The sequence below is a fragment of the Alternaria arbusti genome (genome assembly GCF_024043155.1).
Source record: "Alternaria arbusti strain BMP 1465 chromosome Unknown scaffold_11, whole genome shotgun sequence".
Classification (NCBI taxonomy): domain Eukaryota; kingdom Fungi; phylum Ascomycota; class Dothideomycetes; order Pleosporales; family Pleosporaceae; genus Alternaria; species Alternaria arbusti.
Window position 1 is genome coordinate 344,389 of NW_026249951.1, and position 20,202 is coordinate 364,590.

Here is a 20,202-nt window from a genome sequence, read left to right on the forward strand (position 1 = left end):
CTCAATGCGAAAAAGCCTCATGTACCTAGGTAGTCATCGAGTAGGATTGAAACGGGAATATTCCTATAGGGCCACGCAGGTGAGGGGGACCACAGCTGCGGGTCTCAGCCATGATCGGCGTTAGTCTCCGGCGCTACCTCACCCATGGGACGACCTCATAGACGAAAACGTCTGCGGACTACATCAAGACAAAACCCGCAAAGTGGGCGACTAACGTCAACGTAGGCTCCAGGCTGTTCAGTTTTTCTTAGGTTATGCGGACTACATCAAGACAAGAACGCGCAAAGTGGATGACTAACGTCGACGTCAGGTTAACAGGGGACGCGCACTTGTATAGGTAGCGCATAATCTGTATGTTTGCAGACTACATCAAGACAGAAACCTGCAAAGTAGGTGACTAACGTTAACCTAGGCTTCAGGATATCTTTTCTTATTAGGTTGCCCAGGTGATGTGGGACGCGCACTCGCGTAGGTACATAGCAACACCCGATTTGTGATTCGATCATTCTCTTGTCCATTAGCAATAGTATCCATACCACGTATCTACACTCTGCCATTTTCCAATCACGTGTTACACTCAAACATCCTCTGAGTCAACCAGGTGTGTGCGCCCTTTTCCCCTAATATTGGCCGCACCGTTCGCTCGGCTCCACATTCGACCACGCTCAACCACAGTACGAAGCAGGCTGAGCAACTTTGTAATGGACTGTTGCCTAGCTATCTTTCGCACTTGAAGTTGAAGCATCTCATTCAATGCACAAACTGGACACGTGACCTGAAGGCTATGTGGTGCCCTGGAGGCTACGTGGGTGTTCAACGCACCAACTGCAAAATCTTCCCGCAATGTAGACTTCTACGTGATTTCAATTGATCATCTTCTGTAGGTGGGTATAGAACCCGCATCCTGACGATCCGCTGGAGTTGGTGCCGCTTGACTATGTTCTTCATTCATGCTCATACCTAGGTACACCCGTCGTCGCGGTAGGTAGTGTGCAGCAACAAATTGAACCAAGGCGTGAAGCTAAGAAGTACCATCTCAATGACCAGCTCGCAACCAAGGTCAGGTCCTAGTCTGAGTCAAAGGCGCATTCTTTTGTTATTAACAACGTTCTCTAGTGTACTGGTAATGCAATCTTGTCTTTCTGAGACTAACTTCTAAGGTCTTTAACTATTCGAGTGCTGCATCTCATGCTTTGGTGTTTTGCACGATAAAAGAAAATACGTGAAGTCAAAGTCTGTCGGTGTAAAGTCAAGCATACTAAAACCCCTATAGCTCTTGCAGTATATCTTTTGCGCAACTGAAGGTAGACACGAGCTTCTTTTATCGAGACAATACTGTCTAGTTGTCTCTAAGTCGGGCCGTGTCTTTTGTTAGTTCAGCACCACAATTGTCATTGTCCCGACAGCTTTCCCTAGTTCCTCTTTGGCTGATAATCCTTGGTAGCCTTTGGCACCAAATGGATGTGTCAGTGAGATGCGTGACTTTACCGCAGACAGCAGGCATTAGGTGGTATACTACACCTAGGACATAAGATGTAGTTTGCAGCCTATACATATAGATGGCCTGAGATATTCGGCTCTCGTCGGGTTCTCTAGCAGACAAGGTCTATGGTACAAAGTGGAAAACGTAATATCCAAAAAGGGAAAGCAGGTAGCATTTGGGCAAAGAAGAGACCTCACTCACGCGAGACTTTCAACTTACGAGGAAGGTGCTTTGTCTTAGGTTGTTGCTATCATCTATTCTAAAAGAGAAACTGCGTAACTGTAAGGTAATTAGAACATGCTATTTCTTATTTGTATATATGATGGAGATTCTATCTACTAGATACTACATATTAAAGAGTACCCATGAATTACGCTAAGTCTACGCAGTGTGTCTTCCAAGCACGAGGCTTGAAACTCAAGCTCAGTCCTGGATAGAGCGTGTACACACAGAGTTTGATGACCCCACATAAAAATCCCGTTCCAATTGCCATCGTCTCCAGACTCTGATAATAGGCATCGTGGAGATCTGCTTCCAGTGCCTCGCCTTGGGTCCAGCTACTGTATGCAGACGTTTCCTTCGGTAATACCGTTATGCAGGTGCCATTGAGCGGAGCTTGCAGTATTGTCACCCGCAACTATGTTGGAGGCAGTTTTCCGACGTCCGGGAATGATACGAACAGGCTGCGATACACAGCATGAAGGTTGCTGAGTGAGACGTCGAGATGTACCGGATCTGTTGAGAGATCGTCGTACTGAGGACAGAGGATCCATAAGGATAGTCTCGTGTTGTGAACACTGCAAGTCATCCACTTCGATATCGATGAAACGGCGGAGATCTTGTCGTGTTGTCCTACCCATATCTGGGCATACGGCATAACGGCGCGAAGTTCACTTGGTCCGGGATGAAACGGGCAGAGAACTGTTCGTACGCAAGCCGAGATCCGCATGTCAACCCGTCAGGTATAGACTGCCACTTCACCCAATGTTATGCTTGTCCATCTCTTCATCGATCCAGCTCCCCCGCTTGACTCTAACCCGCCTCCTCCACTTATCCTGATCTTCTTGCTGCCCTCGCGTCTCCCACCCAGTCTCGCCATTCGCCGGTTCCGCATGCGTAACGTTCGGGCTGATGCGTCGGGGATCTACAAAGTCGGGGTATTGCGATCCGCCAAAATCGTGCGTGAGCAGGCTGCCGTTGAGTCTCGCTGATGCGCCCACACTCGCTGTACCACTTTGTGTCTTTTCCAGTGTCAGGGTATTCCGGCGTTCGAAGCTGTTACCGCGTGCGTAGGCGTTGTTCATGCTCTGATCGGATTCGGCTCGGACGCGCACGAGTTGGATGAGTTTGCCTAGGACGGCGAATTCGAGCTTGAGTTTGATGGAGTATACGACGCCTTTCAGGGTGGTTTCGATGAGGTACAGATTGGCGAATTCGACGCTGAGCAGGGCGATGTCCATGGCAATGATTAGTACGTTGATGGTGAGGAGCTGGTACATTGTCTTTCGAACGTTTGTGTTCTTGAGGTGCCCGTGGGATTGGTTTCCAGCGCTGTCGTCGAAACTGCGTACGTCGTCTTGTACCGTTTCCGAGAGTTTCAGTAGTCGTACCGTCTCCTTGATGTATACTATGGACAGGATGGTTTCTTGCACAAAGAAGCACACCATCTGCACTTTCTCCATTATCGAGTATCCGCGGACGAAGCGACGCAGCGTAGCATCGGAAAGCGAGTTCGAATTGGAACCGAAGGTCAGGACGGTCGTAACTGAGTGGAGCAGTACGCCATTGACGATAATCATGTAGAGAGTCCAGCGAAGGACTCGGCGCGAGTTCGTAACGAGATGGAGACGCGACCATAGAACGACTGATTGCCCTAGACGTTGTTAGTAGCCGCATGCTGGGGACCTCCAGCGTTGACTGAACTCACCAGTGATCATGGGATACCAGCCAAGCGTGAGTAAGACGACGCCGACATATCCAGCATTTGCCGCAGGGTCCAACAAGCGGAAGAACTTGATGATGAAGCCCAGCGAGTATGGTATGATGCCGAATGCGCTGATGACGAGCGACCAGAAGTACAAGCCATGGTAGCGCTGGAAAGTGACGAAAGCGAGAACAATGAGTTCGATAGCGTTGTAGAGCGAAAGACCGAGCAGAAACGCGATGATGATCTTAAGGGGAAGAGAATCGCCGGTGTAGCCTACAAAGGCATCAGTACAGGACAATCGCGTTGCTCAGACACAGCTAGAAACTTACCTCCAGTGATTCCAGCGCCGGCGGACTCGAGTGTCCCCAGCGCCGGTGTCGACTCCGCCGCGAAAACAGACGATGTGACGCTAGAAGCAAGGTTGACAGAGAGCGACGCCATTCCGAGCCTTCCGTCTCAAACTGGTCAAAACGCAGCTCCTCCGTGCAACAACGAACCAGGCACAAAGAGGCAGAATTGCGACGCCATCAGTTCGAAGAGGAGACGGGTACCGTAACGCACAGCAGGGCGACAGAAATGACAGGAGAAACGGGCCGGTAGGAAGCGACATCGAGTAAGGGCTTATTTCTATCGAGGCGGGGATTTTCCGTGGACGAGCGTCAACGGTGCGCGTGCACTAATTGACCACGCGCGGCTTGCATTGCAAACCAACAGGACAGGGCGTCCGAGTGACGCTGCCTTTCTCCACTTGCTAACGGGTTGCAGCTTAGGAGTGCAGGCAGTCCGGGGTAGATCGGCACTACCGAGTCGCGCATTAGGCCATCTGCCATGGCAGTTGGCAGTTTGCCCATGTCTCGGAAAATTATGACGACTGTGCTTTATTGCTTCCTATTGCGGCTTGCACCGTGCTTCTCTGTGGTAAGAACGGAGAGCTATGTAATCGACTACTTCCCTATCTTCATCCTCATGGATGCTGGTCCTACAATTCATTAAGTGATGTTTTTGCCCATGCTCTTCTTGCCCTTTTGCTGCGCCGACTCATGTTTCTTCAAGTCTTCAGGTACCTTACTTATCTCACTCTTCATGAGAATCTGCTTAAGATCGTATAGCACATCCGCATCTTCGTTACCCCAGAAAGTGATTGCAACACCGGGCTTGTCAGAGTCCGCTCCCAAACGACCAGTACGACCGATACGATGCGTGTATGTTTCGATGCTAGGTGGCATGTTGAAGTTGACAACCAGGGAAACATCTGGAATGTCAATACCACGACCGAGCACGTCTGTGGCGACGAGCACCTGGATCTGCCCATTCTTGAGGGATGCAAGAGCAGCCTCACGCTGATCCTGGGTCTTTCCACCGTGGATTGTAGCTGATGCGAAGCCCATATGTTTGATGTCGCGAGCGATCGCATCGCAATTCTTTTTGATGTTGACAAAGACGATGATCGGTGGGGCGAATTCGCGCGTATTCAAGATTTCTTGGAGACGCCTCTTCCGCTTCTCCTCTCCCTGGACGAACTCGACACGCTGCTCGACAGTGTCGGAAGCCTCGCCCTGGTTACCGATTGTAACGATGGCAGGACGACGTGTATACTTTTTCGCGATTCTCTCTACAGCTGGCGGCATAGTAGCTGTGTACATCATGGTTTGACGGTACATTCCTGCTTTCATGGCAGTGGGGTCTTCAGCAATTTCGCTATCAGGCTTCTCGTTGTTGACAGGTAGAGCGTCGAGAATCTTATTAACGGGCTCTTCGAAACCCATGTCAATCATCCTGTCAGCTTCGTCCATGATGACATAAGTGCATTGGCTAAGAACAAGGACTCGACGCTCAATGCAGTCAACCAGACGACCGGGCGTGGCAATGATAATCTCGGCTCCGTCACGCATCTGGAACGACTGTTCCTCGATGGAGTGACCACCGATGAGGACAGCCGTCTTGAAACCTAGTGGTAATGCGAACTTGCGAGTCTCCACTTCGATCTGCTGAGCAAGTTCGCGAGTTGGTGCGAGGACGAGGGCATACGGGCCATCGTGTCGGTTGAACGCGTCGAGAGGAGGTAGTTGTGAGATGTAGGCAAGCAGTGGCAGGACGAAGGAGGCGGTTTTACCCGAACCCGTTGCAGCGACTCCGATTAGGTCGCGACACTGCAGAGCAATAGGTATAGCCGCACGTTGAATAGGTGAGGGCTCAAAGTAGCCGACCTCGTCCACGATGCGCAAGAGCTTCTCCGGAAGCCCGGACTCACCCCAGTTGCGCATAGGGTTCGGTATTGCGCCTCCTTTGGTAGCAATGCTGAAGTCTTCCTTGAAGATGCGCCAATCGCGCTCTCGCATGTTCTCCAGCTTCTTCTTGCTCCAGTGCATGTCCAACTGTGCGCGACCGCCCCTGTCTTTCCGCCGTCGCTCCATTTCAAGTAGCTGCTCAGCTCGTTCTCTGCCATGTTCCGGGTCTCGCTCGATAATCGCATCGATCATCTTCTTTGTCGCTGCGCTGGTGACTTCCTCAGAGAAGCCACCTAGTCGGCCGCGCCCAAAGAAGCTTGCTTCAGCTTTCTGCTGGTAGATGGGATTGTAATCGTGGCTCGTGTCCTCCTCCTCGTTCCACTCGAAGTTGAACTTCTTTTCCGTCGTCCTCTTGCGCTTCTTCTTGGCCGAGAACGTCGACTGATTTTGTTCCGCGCCCATGTATCTTTGCCTTATCAATGCCGCCTCGGTGTCGTCAGCAGGGCGCTTGTTGCCCTTCTTGTCCGGCGGTGGAGGAGGCGCCATGTCTCCATTTCTGCGATCGTTTCGCATGGACGATGGTCCAGTCGGCGCATCGCGCATCGAGCGCGGCCCCGTGGGTACGAATGAGGACGAGCCGTTGTGGCTGTTGTGGCCATTTGTGCGGTTGTTGTCTTGCGAATGTCTCCATGCGTCGCTGTCTCCGTTGGAAGCCTCTCGCCTTTTTTGCGCCTCTTCAACTTCTTTCTGTCGCTTCTCAAGCGCGATGCGCTCTCTCTCGGCCTTCGGTATGAACTTGGGCTTTGCGGCAGCCGCTTCTTTCTCGCGCTTGGCCTTGAGGATGTCGTCGATACTCGGTGGCTGCTTGCGAGCAGCTGGGGGCGGAACGGCCGCAGTCATCTTCGTTTCGCGGGGGTCACGGTTCGTGGACTTGCGGAGGAGGATTCGCGCGAACTATAAGGTGCATGTACGCTAAGGCAACACCAGATCACGTGCGTGGCTGCTATCGATAGTACCCTGACCCCACTGCATGATGTGGTTCCTTAGATGATACCTGGGAACCACCTTGGAACAGTGTCACACACTAGGTAGATCTTGATACGCAAGGGTAGAGCCAGTCCAACCGGTAGTCCGATGTTGGGTACTGTTACCTTCGGGCTTCCAAGCCCGAGGAAGGAGCTGTACCATGGATGATTGTATGTGGACTTGGTGATACTTTGATTCAGAGGCCAAGTCTAGCCGTCTACTGTTCAGATTGGCGTATTTGGGGTGCTTCCGCGTACGTGTCATAAGATAGTTTGGTAGTTCCCATTATCCTGTCACAGCCTGGAGGCAGACCCCCGGCAGCGCCTGTAGCATTCCTCATAGCTCATAAACATGATTATATGCCACCACGTGCCATACAACACCTCAATCCTGCCTGCCCTTGAGTAACCGCTTTGTGACCTTGTCCTTCTCAATGATGTATACGTGTGCGCCCCAGCCTGAAAGCGCGTCTCGGTCGACAGCGTTGAGCAGCGCCTGTGAGATTGTCTCGAAGAGGTCCTCGGGGCCCTATCATGATGTTAGCCTAGCCCAATACCACGTATTGATACAACCCACTAGATCAGGCTCCCACAGTCCCTCACATGTACCGAACAGCTGATCGCTGGCTGTTCCGCTAACAATGAAGTCCTTCGCAAAGTCGATGCATCCAATACTGTCGAAGCCGCAGATGAAGGGCTTCCCGCTTGTCTGGTTGATACCGGCGATTACGGGGCTGATAAAGTACGGTCCGAAGCGCTTCTCGTACAGACTTGAGCTGACGAGGTTCGCCATGGTCTGGGGGCTGATGTTGCGCTCTTCGCGGAGGCGGTACATGTTGACCTTGTAGCGGAACAGGTCTGATACGGTGGATACGTCGGTGGCGAGGCCGGTCAGACCTAGAAAAACGTCGCCGTACTGGAAGATCTTGGGGAAGTTGTTGGACACGGTGAGGGCTTGCATGCCGAGACGCAGGTCGCATGCGATGGCTACGCAGTCCTTGCCCACCATGGCCACGCAGGCGCCACCGTCTATTCAAGTTATTAGAAGAGCATGCGGGGTGGTCTCGGTGGAGGCGTACTTATTGAGAATGGTGACGACTGTTGCGATTAGCTATGGACTACAAGTTGACTGCGGGCAGCTTACCATGGCTGTGTATGTGATGCGGAATGACCCTCGATTGGCAACTACAGTAACAGAGGAGGACGTAGAGCTCTCCGGTGTATGTGGGAAACGGTGGTGTTGTGGGTGCTTGTGATGTACTCACCTGGGCAGGCAGCTCACAGTGTTACGCGGAGGCGCGAGCTCCCCGGGCCGCCCTGGACACTCGTACCTAGCTCGAAACCGCCTTCTTGGCACCGAACTTTTGAGATGCACCAACAGACACGCCCGCACCGATCGCAACCCACGAGATACCCACCATGAGCGCCCAAACGTCTGTCGAAATCGCAAAGTCGCTGCCCCCGCGCTTACTGCGCTTCTTCCAAAAGTACCCGCCACCATCGCTCTTTCCCAGTCTCTCATCTCAACTCGCATCACCGACTTCACACGCAACCCCAAGCACAATATCGACAACCCCACCAACCAACCCCAATGCCTCCGTGACCGAGACATCCGCGCCAGAGGCCATCGCGAGACCCGCAAATGCGCCCTCAAATTCGAACATACCACCAGAAGCACACGACCTGCCCTACCCAAATCCATTCCTCCCACACAAGAACTTCGCAACCGGACGGTGGCACTCCCCCGCGTATGGTCTACGGAAACAAGCCGATCTTGTTAAGCTTGCCTCGGAGCATGGTGTCGTCGACCTACTGCCATGGACTGTGAAGAAGCCTGGCGAGAAGGAAAGGCGGCGGGTAGAAAGAGGATTGCAAGTCAAGGGCACGGGCGAGGGACAGAAGGTCAAGGGAAAGCTTTGGGAGCGAACACTGAAGGGACGCTTGGAGATGAGGAGACAGGCCATGTTAAACATGCCAGCTTTGATCCAGGAATGGAAGCAGAAGGGACACGGAAGAGGTTGGAAGAAGTGGCCCAGTGGAAAGGCGAAGAAATAGAGTATCCCGCTCAAATGTACGATATCATGGACACTGTTCTCATCTTCCATGTAACGAGGTTTAAACATGGCTCGATTGGTGTATCAAAAAGTAGTGATGTCTGGGTATCCTACTGACTGAACTATCTCATCCTTGACAGACCTCCCACGTTACTGTTCGTGTGTACAACTAGTTCTGGGTATAATATAGGAAATTCGATATGCACATATGCATGCACACGCTTAACAATCCATCCTGAGCTATCCTCGAGGCCCGGCATAACGAGAGGACGCTTCACATGACCATCTCCTCGTCGCCATAACCACCCTGCAGCCCATACTCTCGTGCATATGCGTATGCTCCGTAAGTGTTCTCCATGTCAGCTACACTGCCCACATTCTTCTGCCAAAGGCCGTTGCTGCCAGTGTTGTTGTAGACTGGATCGGTGGCCTGGTTGTACTTGGTCGACTCCTTCAACGCATTCTCGCCTCTGCATGACTCTTCGTATTCGCGTCTAGCCATCATCTCGTAGCCTGATGCCATGTATGGTTCAGCGCTTGCTGCCGCCATGCTCTGATCCAACTGCTGCTGGTGCTGCTGAATAGCCTCTTGCTGGGCGGACTCCGCCTGTTGTCTCTCATATCTCAGCTTGGCCATGGCTTCCTCCTGTGCGAGACTGGTAGGTGGCCAATCGTAGAGCTGTCGGGACATGTTGTAATCCACGCCTGCTGGATGTCCTTGACGACCTGATGGAGGAGATATACGCCAGAGCTCGAGGAGACGTAGCCGCTGATCGTCGTCTGCATTCTGGAAGAGATCGATCTGGGAAGGGAACAGAAGAGAAGGATCAATACTGTTCCTCAAAAGTACGGCAGCGAGGTCCGAAGATTCGATGTGTGTCTTCAAGGCTGGCTCGGAGGTACTGCGGGTAGGTACATGATATGAATGAGTGTAGTGTTGAGAAGCGTAGACGATCTGCTTGGGAGCCTCTTCCTGCTGTTGCTGTTGTTGCGCTGGTTGTTCCTGTTGCATCTGTGGTTGCATGGGCTGTGGGTTGCCTTGAGACAAGTTCATGTTGGCTGAGAACAGCCGAGTAAGTTCATCTTGTTGCATGTTTGCGTCTTCTGCTGCTTTCCCCTGAACGTTGATGCCCGTAGATATTGTGCCGCACTATGACGTAACGTTAGTGTTTACCAGCGCCGAAGACAAACGAGCTTACGTTTGCGCAAGAAATGTTCTGAGAAAAGGCGTAAGGACTGAATGAGATGGGTGTGTCGTGAGTGCAGTCGCAGTGGTGCAGGAGCATGGGCTGCATGTCCTCTAGGGTCTCAACAGCAAGCGGATGAGGGGCAAGTTCTGGAAAACGGAGGTTCAAGTATTGTATTAGGCGGGGAGTCGACAAAGGCGTATATAGTGATGGACTATATCATTGAAAGACCTTGTAGACTCGAGCTCAGAATTCGCCGTTGGCTAGTATATGGAAACTTGGAATCGTACTTGTCCGCGCTTGCGTTGGGCGCTGACGACAATCGGCGGGGGACGACAAAGGGTGCCTTTGTGAGTCAAGAACAAACGGAAAGGTATTCAAATATACTTTGACCAAGTCAGCAGTGAAGAGGGGGCAAGAAGAAAATTAGCAGCAGCGTGATGGTGGTTCTTTATGTACCGTTGAGTATAGCGTGCTGTCGGGGTCATGCGTGTAGGCGGGATGATTCTGATAATTTTGTCGCCCACATCCAATTAGTGACGAAGCTGAAACCCAACCTGTCCGGCTAGTCTGCTGGTAGCCAATGATGTGTCTTGAGAGCTTGCAAATAGTGGTCGATTTGGGACGACAACTCATCAAATGTGTATGGGCGTATGCACTTTTGGATGTGAGGTGCGGGCAATTGGAGGCCCAGACGGAAGAAGCCGGGACAGCAGGCAGCGAACACACCAGTAGCGCCAGCAACGAGGAGGCGGATCGCACCAACAGTTCCAGACGAAGCAAGGAGGACCGAGAGTTGCAATGCTCGCGAGTTGCTGCTCACGTACGCAGGTTGATGCCTCTAGGTGTCGGCCTTGGCACGCACGCGCGCTAGTGAGCTACCTGGAGCTTGCGCAGATACACCATTGCCTAGATTCATCAACACCGAGACACACGACTGCCAACCTTTGACAATCCCGTAATTGCTTCCCTAGAATCTGCGGTCCATTTGATCGCCCGGAACACACAAAGCGCCCTTCTCAGTCTCCACACCGCCCACCATGGTAAAGACCCCACCGTAACAGCTGAAGCACCCCAGTCGATCTAACTATGGCGTAGACGTCAATAGGTACAGGTTACGACCTGTCCAACTCGGTCTTCTCGCCCGATGGTCGAAACTTCCAGGTCGAATACGCGGTCAAGGCAGTAGAAAACGGTGGCACAGCGGTTGGCATCAAGTGCAAGGATGGCGTCGTACTCGCTCTGGAGAAGCTCGTCAGCAGCAAGTTGCTCAAGCCCGGCGCGAACAAGCGGATAGCAACTGTGGACCGCAACATGGGCATTGTGTCTTCCGGTCTCCTCCCCGATGGTCGCCACTTCGTCTCCCGCGCCCGCGACGAGGCAGCCCAATGGCGGCAGCTTTACAAGGCACCCATCCCCTCATCGTCTCTCGCCGACCGCATGGGAAGCTATGCCCAAGCGTATACCCTCTACTCGAGTGTCCGTCCTTTCGGTATAACCGCCATCCTTGCAGGCTGGGACTCCGAGGCCGAGCTACCGGTAGATGGCCAAGTTGGTTCAGGGCCTACTGTTGGCTCGGGAGGCAAGAAAGAAGGCGCAAAGCATGGTGGGCCATCGCTCTACATGATTGAGCCCAGCGGTCTATACTGGGTATGGAGACCTCTGTAACCTAAACATGTCCAACAACTAACGTGTGCAGGGCTACTACGGTGCCGCTACAGGCAAGGGCCGCCAGGTCGCCAAGTCAGAGCTCGAGAAACTCAACCTCTCCGAGGGAAATCTATCACTAGAGGAGGGTGTCAAGGAGGCAGCACGCATCATCTACGTCGCACACGATGACAACAAGGACAAGGAGTTTGAGCTTGAGATGACATGGATTAGCAGTCTCGACGGTCCTACTAAGGGCAGGCACGAGGAAGTGCCCAAGGACATCCGAGAAGAGGCTGAGAAGCTGGCAAAGAAGGCGCTGGAGGGAGACGACGATGATGACGAGGAGGAAGAGAAAATGGAAGAGTAGACGACGACTGCATGACACCGCGTAGACGGTCTACATGCATAACGAGCGGCTCTCACTGCCTTTCACGATCAATGAACAACATTTACGAAAGTCAAGCACTAGCACTATCATCTTCTTGTTCGGCCCGCTTCTCAAGCTTGCTTCGTCGCTCCTGCCAATTCTGGATTGACAGTTGACTGCGTCATCGACGATGCCAGATTCGCCATGCAGGTACATCCGCCCCACTAGCGCGTCACCCTGCAATCCGATTTTGAAAACCATTCAACAATTCCATCCAAAGTATCTTACGTCACGCGTCTATCCCACCATCCAAATACACTCTTCTTATCCAATTGTAATATATTATCATGCCGCCAACTCTCATACTCATTCGCCACGCTCAGGCACAACACAATGCCACCAGCGACTGGTCTATCAGGGACCCTCCACTTACTGAGCTGGGCGAGCAGCAATGTCGCGAGCTACATGAGAGTCTGAAAGAGAGCAAGATCGGCAATGAAGTTGAGCTCATCGTTGTCAGCGCTCAAAGGCGGACGCTCCAGACTGCCACTATCGGGCTGGACTGGCTTATCAAGAAAGGCACCAAGGGTAAGAGCAATGTCACTGAGCAAGACACATTATGTATATGTGACTAATACTGATATGCACTGCAGTAATCCCCGACGCGAACTGGCAAGAAAACGCAGACAAGCCGTGTGACACTGGAACACCCATCGATGAGATCTCCAAGGAATTCCCTCAGTACGACTTCTCCGTCGTAGACCCTTCGTTCCCAGACAAGACCACCGGTGGATCCAAGAACCCATATGCTTTCACCGAAAAGGCTATCCTAGCTCGTGGACAGAGATGTCTCAAGGACCTCTACTCCCGCCCCGAGAAAGTCATTGCTGTTGTCTCGCATTCGGGTTTCCTGCGCACAGGTGTATGCAACCGCATGTTCTTCAATGCCGACTGGCGTGTGTTTGAATTCGACGACGAGGAGATGAAGAAGAACCCGGGGTTCTTTGTGTTGAAGGAGAGCGAGGAGACGGAGAAGAAGGGTGGCGGTATGGGTCGTAGTGACGTTGGTGTCTTTGGTATCGTACCTGGTGACTTCCCGCCTGAGGTTGAAGAGGAGATTGCTGCGAATAAGGCGCAAGTTGATGATGAGGCTACTAAGCAGAACCCGAGTGCTTGAGCTGGGTGATTTGTAGTTAGATCTGAGAGTCACGTTTTGCCGGACTACATGGCAGTGGAAATTTGCGATCACTTAGAGGATGGACATTGCGTAGACCATAGAATTTAGTGAATGTCAATGAAGACCATCAATCTATATCCAGTAATATGGTCTGAGCATATTTGATGCCTTCACATGCATGAGCATGATGCTCTTATGCAATACCAAGTGGCGCATAGAGTGCCCTCATCGGGTCCCTCGGAATATCTGTTCAGTACCCCAAACTTTTCTTCGACCGACGTTCTCAACACCCAGCACGGCCATGTTTTCGGGAATCTTATGGACCCGCCCAAGAGGATGGGAGATAGGGTTGATATTGTGCATGCCTCCCCTCATACGCTTCTCTGAACCCAGACAGAGCCGCTTCTTCTGTCGACCCTGTGATCGCCAGACTGATAGCCTGGCCAAAGAGCAGATACAACTCCCTTTTTGCCCGGTCCAGTCCTTGGAGACCAGCATACGACGCATAATTGGCGTAAAGATGCCGAAACTTGACCTTGACGATCAGAAGACCTGGCTGTCGCTGATCAAGCGGTGGTGGCTCCACGGTCCCGCGCGCGGCTTTCTTTGGGGACGCTAGGCGACGGAACTGAAGCAGAGGTCTCATCCATTTCTCGCGCAGGCTGATCTTTCGAGGGCCATGGTGAAGCTCTACACAGACCTCAAGTTCGCGTAAGCCAGTAAGCTTCTTCGAGGCGGCCTCGCAAGCTCGCTGCCTGAAAGTGAACATGGCGTTAGTTACTTCTGCATGTAGCATACCGGACAACGTCCAAGTCTGTCACTATCGCAACCATACTTACCAACTTTGATGATGCTTCTCTTGCCAAACCACGTCCACGGTCTTGTTTGGATTTCCATAAGTGCTGTAGTGGAGATGCAACCTGGTGATGCTTCCCAAGTGGATGGACGAGGCATATTTGAAGAAGTTTGTCATCCGCTTTGGCGCGTCGAAGACAAAAACTGTGCTTTGGTAGAGCAACTTCGCTGTCTCTGCATAGACTTGCTTGCAAACAAGATTTAGCGCACATAGCGAGTCCGGCCAGTTCGTTCGCAGGCCCTGAACAGCGTTGTATTTGCCAAGTGATCTCGAGAAGCGAATCACGACAGGAGGAGTCGCGCTTATCTCAGGATCAGGCGCAGGAGTCGTGCTCTTTGTAGCGATTACATTTGATGACAACTTGACAGTCTGTGGTTTCCGCTGCGTGAATTTGGATCCTTTGCTGGCGATCTCACAGCGACGCTCCGAGTCGAAGTAGTAGCCGTATATTTGGTTTCTGATCTCACCGGGTAAGGCGAGGAAGCCGCGCATCTTCTTGGGCGGAGACCCTCTCGGCTTGTGAGCGCGGGAGAAGAGACTGGTACCAGTCATGACCGCCGGGCTGACAAGCTTGGAAGCTTGTAAGACAATGTGTTGCTGTGCTAGTGAATTAGCCGGAAATGTTTGTTAGCAAATATCAAGATGCCACCGAGCTGGTGGTGGTCTGTGTCTGTATTGGAACCATGGAACATTGGAGGTGGAGCCTGGGTGCCTGGGCCCTGATATCGTACGTGGACGCTAGTCGCGTTTGGGCTAGTGATCAGAGCAACTGCGGGCAGCCACGACAGTCGCCCCTGCTGCATACCGCCATGTTAACCATCATGTCTTCGCTAATCTCGCGCCAACGTATCCTCCTTCGCCAGCCTCAATTTCTTGCAGCTCGCGCCTTCTCCTCCTCCAGGATAAACGCATCTCGCCTCCGTCAACCCGGCGAACCAACCGGACCGAACGAAGTGAGTAGAGATCACACAAAATATATGCGACGCATACACTGACCTCTTATCTCAACCTCTGCAGCCTCCGACACACATCCGAACACCTCCCTCGAAATCCCCACTCAAAGTCTGGCCCATCCTCGCGATATTGGGACTAGGCACATACCTGTTCAACGCGATAATTGATCAGCGAAAAGGCGAGGGATACCAACCAAAAGGACCTATTCAGGGCCATTCCCCCAGCGGCAAAGGACAAGTGAAGCCTTCACATCCCCACTAGAAAGATGCCTGCCATTGAAAAGACTGCCGCGGGCTCGCGCGAGTCTCCCCGCTGGTCCAGCGACGAAGTGACCGTCCTTTTCGTCCTTGGTGGCCCCGGTGCCGGAAAGGGTACGCAATGTACGAAGCTCGTCAGTGACTATGGCTTCAAGCATCTCTCTGCTGGTGATTTGCTGCGCGAAGAGCAGAACCGCGAGGGCAGCGAGTTCGGCGAGATGATCAAGACGTACATCAAGGAAGGCACTATCGTGCCCATGGAGGTTACCGTTCAGCTGTTGGAGAACGCAATGGAGGCCAGCATGGAGAGCGGAGAGAACCACGGAAAACTGTTCCTGATTGATGGTACGATGACCCATGCAGCTACTTTCCAGTCCACGGTCTAACATGATAGGCTTCCCGCGCAAACTCGACCAGGCCCACGCTTTCGAGCGCTCCGTCTGCCCTTCCAAGTTCACCATCTTCTTCGAGTGCTCCGAAGCTGTCATGGAGAAGCGACTCCTCGTCCGCGGCGAGACATCAGGACGCGCTGACGACAACCTCGAGAGTATCAAGAAGCGCTTCAGGACATTCGTGGAGACAAGCATGCCCGTGGTCAATGAATTCGAGTCCCAGGATAGGGTTGTCAAGATCAACGCAGAGCAGGAGCCTGACCAAGTTTACCGGGACGTTGTGGAGAAGCTCAAGGAGCGTGGCGTGAAGCCCATCAACATCACCTTTGTGCAGACACAGGCTTCATAGTCTATAGGGAGACGCCCAAGAATCAATATATCTGAATTGCATTGTCTATCATGCAGCTCGAGGGCTGCTGTTCATGAACCTGAAAAGCCTCATAATGCATCCGTCCCAAGCCGACCCCTTTTGAAAGAAAGAAACGCGCACCAAGACGACGTAACCACTTAGTCCATATCGTCATCAATGGCCCTCTGCTGCTTCCTCTGTCCGCCCCTTCCGCCGAACCGCGACGCCATATCGGCCTTTTGGTCGGCCTTGTTTGCTTCCTCCTCCTTCTCCTGCGCGAACCTCTGCTTCTCCTGCTGGATGACCTGCAGAACACCCTGCAGACTGTTTCGCCACAAATCTAACCTTGAGGCTACCTCTCTCCACTGGTTGTCGCCGAAGACGCGGTATGTTGAGCGGTGGATCAGGAAGGTCTGGTTGAGCTGGCTGAGCTTGCCCTCGACGAGACCAGCGCGGATCACGTCAATGACCCACATCTCGACGTCTTCGGATGGTACTTGTAGTGCCTTTGCGATCCTCTCGTAAGGTAGCGACCTAGCTTGGCCCGCTGAAGCAGCCATGGACGCAAGAGTGAGGAGGCGCATCTTGCGGTTCAAGGCACCGGCGTCAAGGCCGGACTCCTCAACCCAGCCATCGTGCTCGTCCTTGAAGTCGTTGTAGTCATCCAGGAGATCGGAGTTGAAGATTTCAAGGAGCTGGAAGTATATGGGGTCGGAGTTACGGAGGGCCTGGATCGAGTCGAGATCGGTGAGATCTTGGAAATCGAAGTGGGTCGGGTGTGTGAGGGCCGACTTGAGGGCGCGAAGAGAGAGCTCGCGAGCCTCTGGGGACGAAGCCTGCTCTGAAGGGAATGTCCTGAGTGCGCGTAGCAGATATGTGTATGCCTGCTCCTCCTCGCTTGCGTCCGATGCGACGTCGCTCACAGCAAGGTAGAGCTTGCGCGAATCCTCCTCCCCGGTCTTCCATGCGGCTATCCAGCTGTCGAGCTGCTTGAGTTGTGGTCGCAGTGTCTCGAAGTTTGATGTGGCGCGAATGACACGGAGAATGGCAAGGAGCACGTGGTAGCGCGTCTCGCTGTCCGGCTGGGTGGTGTTGAAGATGGTGCTGAGGATGGAGAGCGCAAGACCACCACCGTTCAGAGGCGACGAGGAGATGGGCGTGCTCAGGTTCTGGCACATCTTGGGGATGAAGATGGAGACATTTGGCGACTGGTTTACGAGGTGGATGAGCAGGTTGTAGGCCGCAATAAACTCTGCGCACTCATTGTTAGCCCGGTGTTTTCTCCATCAGAAGGACCCCTTGAGTCATTGCTGGAGCCGTACCCTTCTCGGGCGCCTGGTTCAGCGCCTGGCTGCCGACGACGAGCTTCTTGAGCACATCGTCCTTCTTGTTCTCCTTGAGCAGGTCCGCGCTCTCGCCCTGGAGGTTGGCGCTCTCATCGCCCTGGGATTTTTTGAGGCTGTCGATGTATTGTGCGAACTCGTCGGTAAGCTCCTCGAAGGTGCCCTCGATGAGCAGCGTGGTCTTGGCGCCCGGCATAGTGAGAATAGCAGAGACTGGTATCGGGGCAGTGTGTAGGCGGCGGGCGCAGGGGCGGGGCTGGTGGATTGTCGACAATGGGAGCGGCGTTGGTGGGATGCCAAGATTGGAGTTGGATTTTTGGGAAGTCGCTATCGATAGCCGCACAGACAAACAACACCAACAGCCAGAACCACCTGGGCACTTGCTGCCTTGGACCATGTCACCTTACTTGAGTTTACTATGTACAATTTCAAATCCTTGGAAGCCTCACAAAGTTCAGTTCGATACCAGTCAGCGTCCTCAAGGAAGCAGTGCCTTGTCCTGAACCGTGTCATTATCAAAGCCCGGCCGCTCGAAGGAAAGCACTCACCATCATACAACGCAATCTCATACACACCACCTTCAGCTTCCGGGTGCGCAGCTACGAAAGACCTTTCCGTCAGCGCACTTCCATCTCTAACATCAAGGACGTTGTTATCCAAGATGAAGACCCCCCACTCTGCCAATTCTCCCTCAAGCACGTCGGTCGAACCCGGACGCAGTACATCGCTCATGTATAGGAGTTCGCTAGACTGATTCCGACTATGCAACACCACCTGCCGATCCCCATCCTCGGCCACATGAAGCTCCCACGTGTTCGTTGCATTGTACTTCACGAGATAGAACTTGCTAGCGGCATCCTGGCTGTCGCTGAGCACGTAGGTGCGTATGTCCAAAGAACTGACTGGCAGAGACACCCATTGGCTGTCCAGGGACGGATCGTCGCTGTGTGCGATAGTCAGCGACCCAATATAGAAGATTTCAAAGGACTAGACGTACGATGAGGACCGCAGCTGATATAATTGGGTACCCGGACCTGGGACATCAAGTTGGGTTCTTCTATCATGTGACCACGCCAAAGCCATGTCAAACAAGCCTATAGCAAGAGCGAGGAAGGACTTCATCCCAAGATTCAGCACTGGAAAATTGGTTGCGACGGATAGAAAGACACTCAAGTCAAGTGCCGACAACACGTATGTATAGTTTGCGGGGGCGACAGGGATCGGAATGAAGGCCCCTTCAGCCTGCAACATATCAGATTCGCTTAGATTCAAGCCTCATCTATAAACATCCTGCCTTTCTAAATTTCTCTTGGCCTGTACTCAACATGTTGCAGAGCACCCGCATGTCGATAGCATGGCTGTAGTGGAGGCGCCAGACCACATCATGTCACAGTGGGGCCTTTATGATGTTGTTCGTCGACTGCTCTCAGAAAACTACCATCTGAGACCCTGACATCTATCACTCCTACTAAAAACGTGTCAAAATGAAGTTCACGACAATTGTATCTTCGCTGGTCCTCGCTGCGTCGGCCACCGCGCAGACCACGCCCTCGGGTTTCACTCCTGCCACCAATGCAACACTGGATGTCTACTACGGGACACAGTACATCAGTCCCGGTCTCATCGTTAAGAAGTCAAGTATGAGCCCGATATGTGAAGAAGGATGTGCCATACTCATGTAGAACAGCCACGGCAAAGGCTCCTGTCATTGGTCTCACCAACACAACACTTAGCGGAAAGTACCTGCTTGCAATGATCGGTATTTCCCCTTCTCATTATCAAAAACGCATCACACTGACACTGCTCAGACATCGATGTCACCCAAAACGGCCGTGCATCAACCGTCCTGCATGCCCTCCTGCAAGATTACACGCCCTCCGGCACCAAGCAGAACGGCACATCGGTCCTCACTACGACAGCCACAACACCTTCGTCGTACTTTGGTCCTGCGCCACCCGCTGGCGCGCCTCCAACTCATCGTTACGTATTCTTGCTGCATGAGCAGCCGGCAAACTTCGCGGTTCCGGCTGCGCATCAACAGGCTGTCAGCAGCAGGTTCGGCATTGACTGGCCAAAGTTCATTGTGGATGCTGGGCTCAAAGCCCCGATTGCTGGAAACTACTTGCAGGTGAAGAGTGGAGATAACACGAAGAGGTGGGAAGCGTAGGAAGAAGCTTGTCCTTCTATCTCGAAGCGCAACATATCCCATACAAAATGCACCTCCGCGTTCAATAGTCTGCAAATGCAACTCCAAATCCCCAGCCCCCTAAATGCAACGCCGATCCCTTCCTCCTCACTACCTGAAGTCCACACCCAAATCATACCGTGCAGTTCAGGTTGTTCCCCAAAGTAGTCCTGAACACATCCAAAAGACACTGATGCGCGCGATCCCCATCTTCACTCAGTATCTCGCTGCTGTCGATAACGTATGCGCCTGCCGGAACGACGATGCCGTTGTAGTACACGACGGTATCTACCGTACGAGCTTTGCATGCTATGAATGCCAACAGTCAGCAGCTGATCTCCAAACGATGGGATATGGTAGGATACACACCTTCCTTCTCGTTTGACCACATCCACCCAATGCTATACATGGTCTGATCGTAATGCAGAATGCTCTTCGTGGTATCGTATACGACCCGCCGTCTTCTCATGTTGTTTTCTGTCCAGGCCTCATCGGTGACGGCGTAGGCGAAACATTTGTCTGATGAGCGGCCGATTTTGTCGATGGCTGTTACGCTGGTGATGGCGGTTGCGAGGATGGCGATGAGGCTTGCTTTGCGCATCGTGACGACTTTGCTTGTGCGTTTAGACGGAGGTGGCTGGAGGGGTAGGAAGGAGAAGTATTTTGCATGTCTTGTTGATATGTTGGCCTGGTAAGGGGTCCGGTTGGTAGGGCTACGGGCTGGGGGATCCGGTGTTGGAACCGTGGTACTTGGTTAGGGGACTTGAC

General features: G+C 52.9%; 11 protein-coding genes across 11 annotated transcripts; 5 read left to right on the top strand and 6 right to left on the bottom strand.

Moving 5' to 3' along the window:
* Window positions 1-2,460: 2,460 nt before the first annotated feature.
* On the bottom strand, window positions 2,461-3,851 carry J4E86_007732 (uncharacterized protein; the record flags this gene model as incomplete). Its single annotated transcript, XM_051448248.1, has 3 exons — window positions 2,461-3,356; window positions 3,411-3,683; window positions 3,740-3,851. The coding sequence occupies 3 exons, from the start codon at window positions 3,849-3,851 to the stop codon at window positions 2,461-2,463; spliced, it is 1,281 nt and encodes a 426-aa protein (XP_051300515.1).
* A 3,197-nt stretch (window positions 3,852-7,048) lies between these two features.
* PUP3 (proteasome core particle subunit beta 3) lies at window positions 7,049-7,672 on the bottom strand (the record flags this gene model as incomplete). The annotated part of the gene is made up of 2 exons (XM_051448249.1): window positions 7,049-7,192; window positions 7,241-7,672. 2 exons carry the CDS (start codon window positions 7,670-7,672, stop codon window positions 7,049-7,051), a joined length of 576 nt encoding a protein of 191 aa, XP_051300516.1.
* Window positions 7,673-8,082: 410 nt separating this feature from the next.
* Window positions 8,083-8,718, top strand: J4E86_007734 (uncharacterized protein; the record flags this gene model as incomplete). The annotated part of the gene is made up of 1 exon (XM_051448250.1): window positions 8,083-8,718. One exon carries the CDS (start codon window positions 8,083-8,085, stop codon window positions 8,716-8,718), a length of 636 nt encoding a protein of 211 aa, XP_051300517.1.
* A 273-nt stretch (window positions 8,719-8,991) lies between these two features.
* Window positions 8,992-10,012, bottom strand: J4E86_007735 (uncharacterized protein; the record flags this gene model as incomplete). The annotated part of the gene is made up of 2 exons (XM_051448251.1): window positions 8,992-9,867; window positions 9,917-10,012. 2 exons carry the CDS (start codon window positions 10,010-10,012, stop codon window positions 8,992-8,994), a joined length of 972 nt encoding a protein of 323 aa, XP_051300518.1.
* Window positions 10,013-10,944: 932 nt separating this feature from the next.
* On the top strand, window positions 10,945-11,921 carry J4E86_007736 (uncharacterized protein; the record flags this gene model as incomplete). The annotated part of the gene is made up of 3 exons (XM_051448252.1): window positions 10,945-10,947; window positions 11,003-11,554; window positions 11,604-11,921. 3 exons carry the CDS (start codon window positions 10,945-10,947, stop codon window positions 11,919-11,921), a joined length of 873 nt encoding a protein of 290 aa, XP_051300519.1.
* Window positions 11,922-12,268: 347 nt separating this feature from the next.
* J4E86_007737 (uncharacterized protein) lies at window positions 12,269-13,098 on the top strand (the record flags this gene model as incomplete). The annotated part of the gene is made up of 2 exons (XM_051448253.1): window positions 12,269-12,509; window positions 12,575-13,098. The coding sequence occupies 2 exons, from the start codon at window positions 12,269-12,271 to the stop codon at window positions 13,096-13,098; spliced, it is 765 nt and encodes a 254-aa protein (XP_051300520.1).
* A 316-nt stretch (window positions 13,099-13,414) lies between these two features.
* J4E86_007738 (uncharacterized protein) lies at window positions 13,415-14,646 on the bottom strand (the record flags this gene model as incomplete). The annotated part of the gene is made up of 3 exons (XM_051448254.1): window positions 13,415-13,853; window positions 13,938-14,556; window positions 14,604-14,646. 3 exons carry the CDS (start codon window positions 14,644-14,646, stop codon window positions 13,415-13,417), a joined length of 1,101 nt encoding a protein of 366 aa, XP_051300521.1.
* Window positions 14,647-15,173: 527 nt separating this feature from the next.
* On the top strand, window positions 15,174-15,906 carry J4E86_007739 (uncharacterized protein; the record flags this gene model as incomplete). Its single annotated transcript, XM_051448255.1, has 2 exons — window positions 15,174-15,510; window positions 15,560-15,906. 2 exons carry the CDS (start codon window positions 15,174-15,176, stop codon window positions 15,904-15,906), a joined length of 684 nt encoding a protein of 227 aa, XP_051300522.1.
* A 158-nt stretch (window positions 15,907-16,064) lies between these two features.
* Window positions 16,065-17,445, bottom strand: J4E86_007740 (uncharacterized protein; the record flags this gene model as incomplete). The annotated part of the gene is made up of 2 exons (XM_051448256.1): window positions 16,065-17,158; window positions 17,229-17,445. 2 exons carry the CDS (start codon window positions 17,443-17,445, stop codon window positions 16,065-16,067), a joined length of 1,311 nt encoding a protein of 436 aa, XP_051300523.1.
* A 1,288-nt stretch (window positions 17,446-18,733) lies between these two features.
* Window positions 18,734-19,416, top strand: J4E86_007741 (uncharacterized protein; the record flags this gene model as incomplete). Its single annotated transcript, XM_051448257.1, has 3 exons — window positions 18,734-18,887; window positions 18,937-19,008; window positions 19,058-19,416. 3 exons carry the CDS (start codon window positions 18,734-18,736, stop codon window positions 19,414-19,416), a joined length of 585 nt encoding a protein of 194 aa, XP_051300524.1.
* Window positions 19,417-19,567: 151 nt separating this feature from the next.
* Window positions 19,568-20,035, bottom strand: J4E86_007742 (uncharacterized protein; the record flags this gene model as incomplete). Its single annotated transcript, XM_051448258.1, has 2 exons — window positions 19,568-19,743; window positions 19,804-20,035. The coding sequence occupies 2 exons, from the start codon at window positions 20,033-20,035 to the stop codon at window positions 19,568-19,570; spliced, it is 408 nt and encodes a 135-aa protein (XP_051300525.1).
* Between the last annotated feature and the right edge of the window lie 167 nt (window positions 20,036-20,202).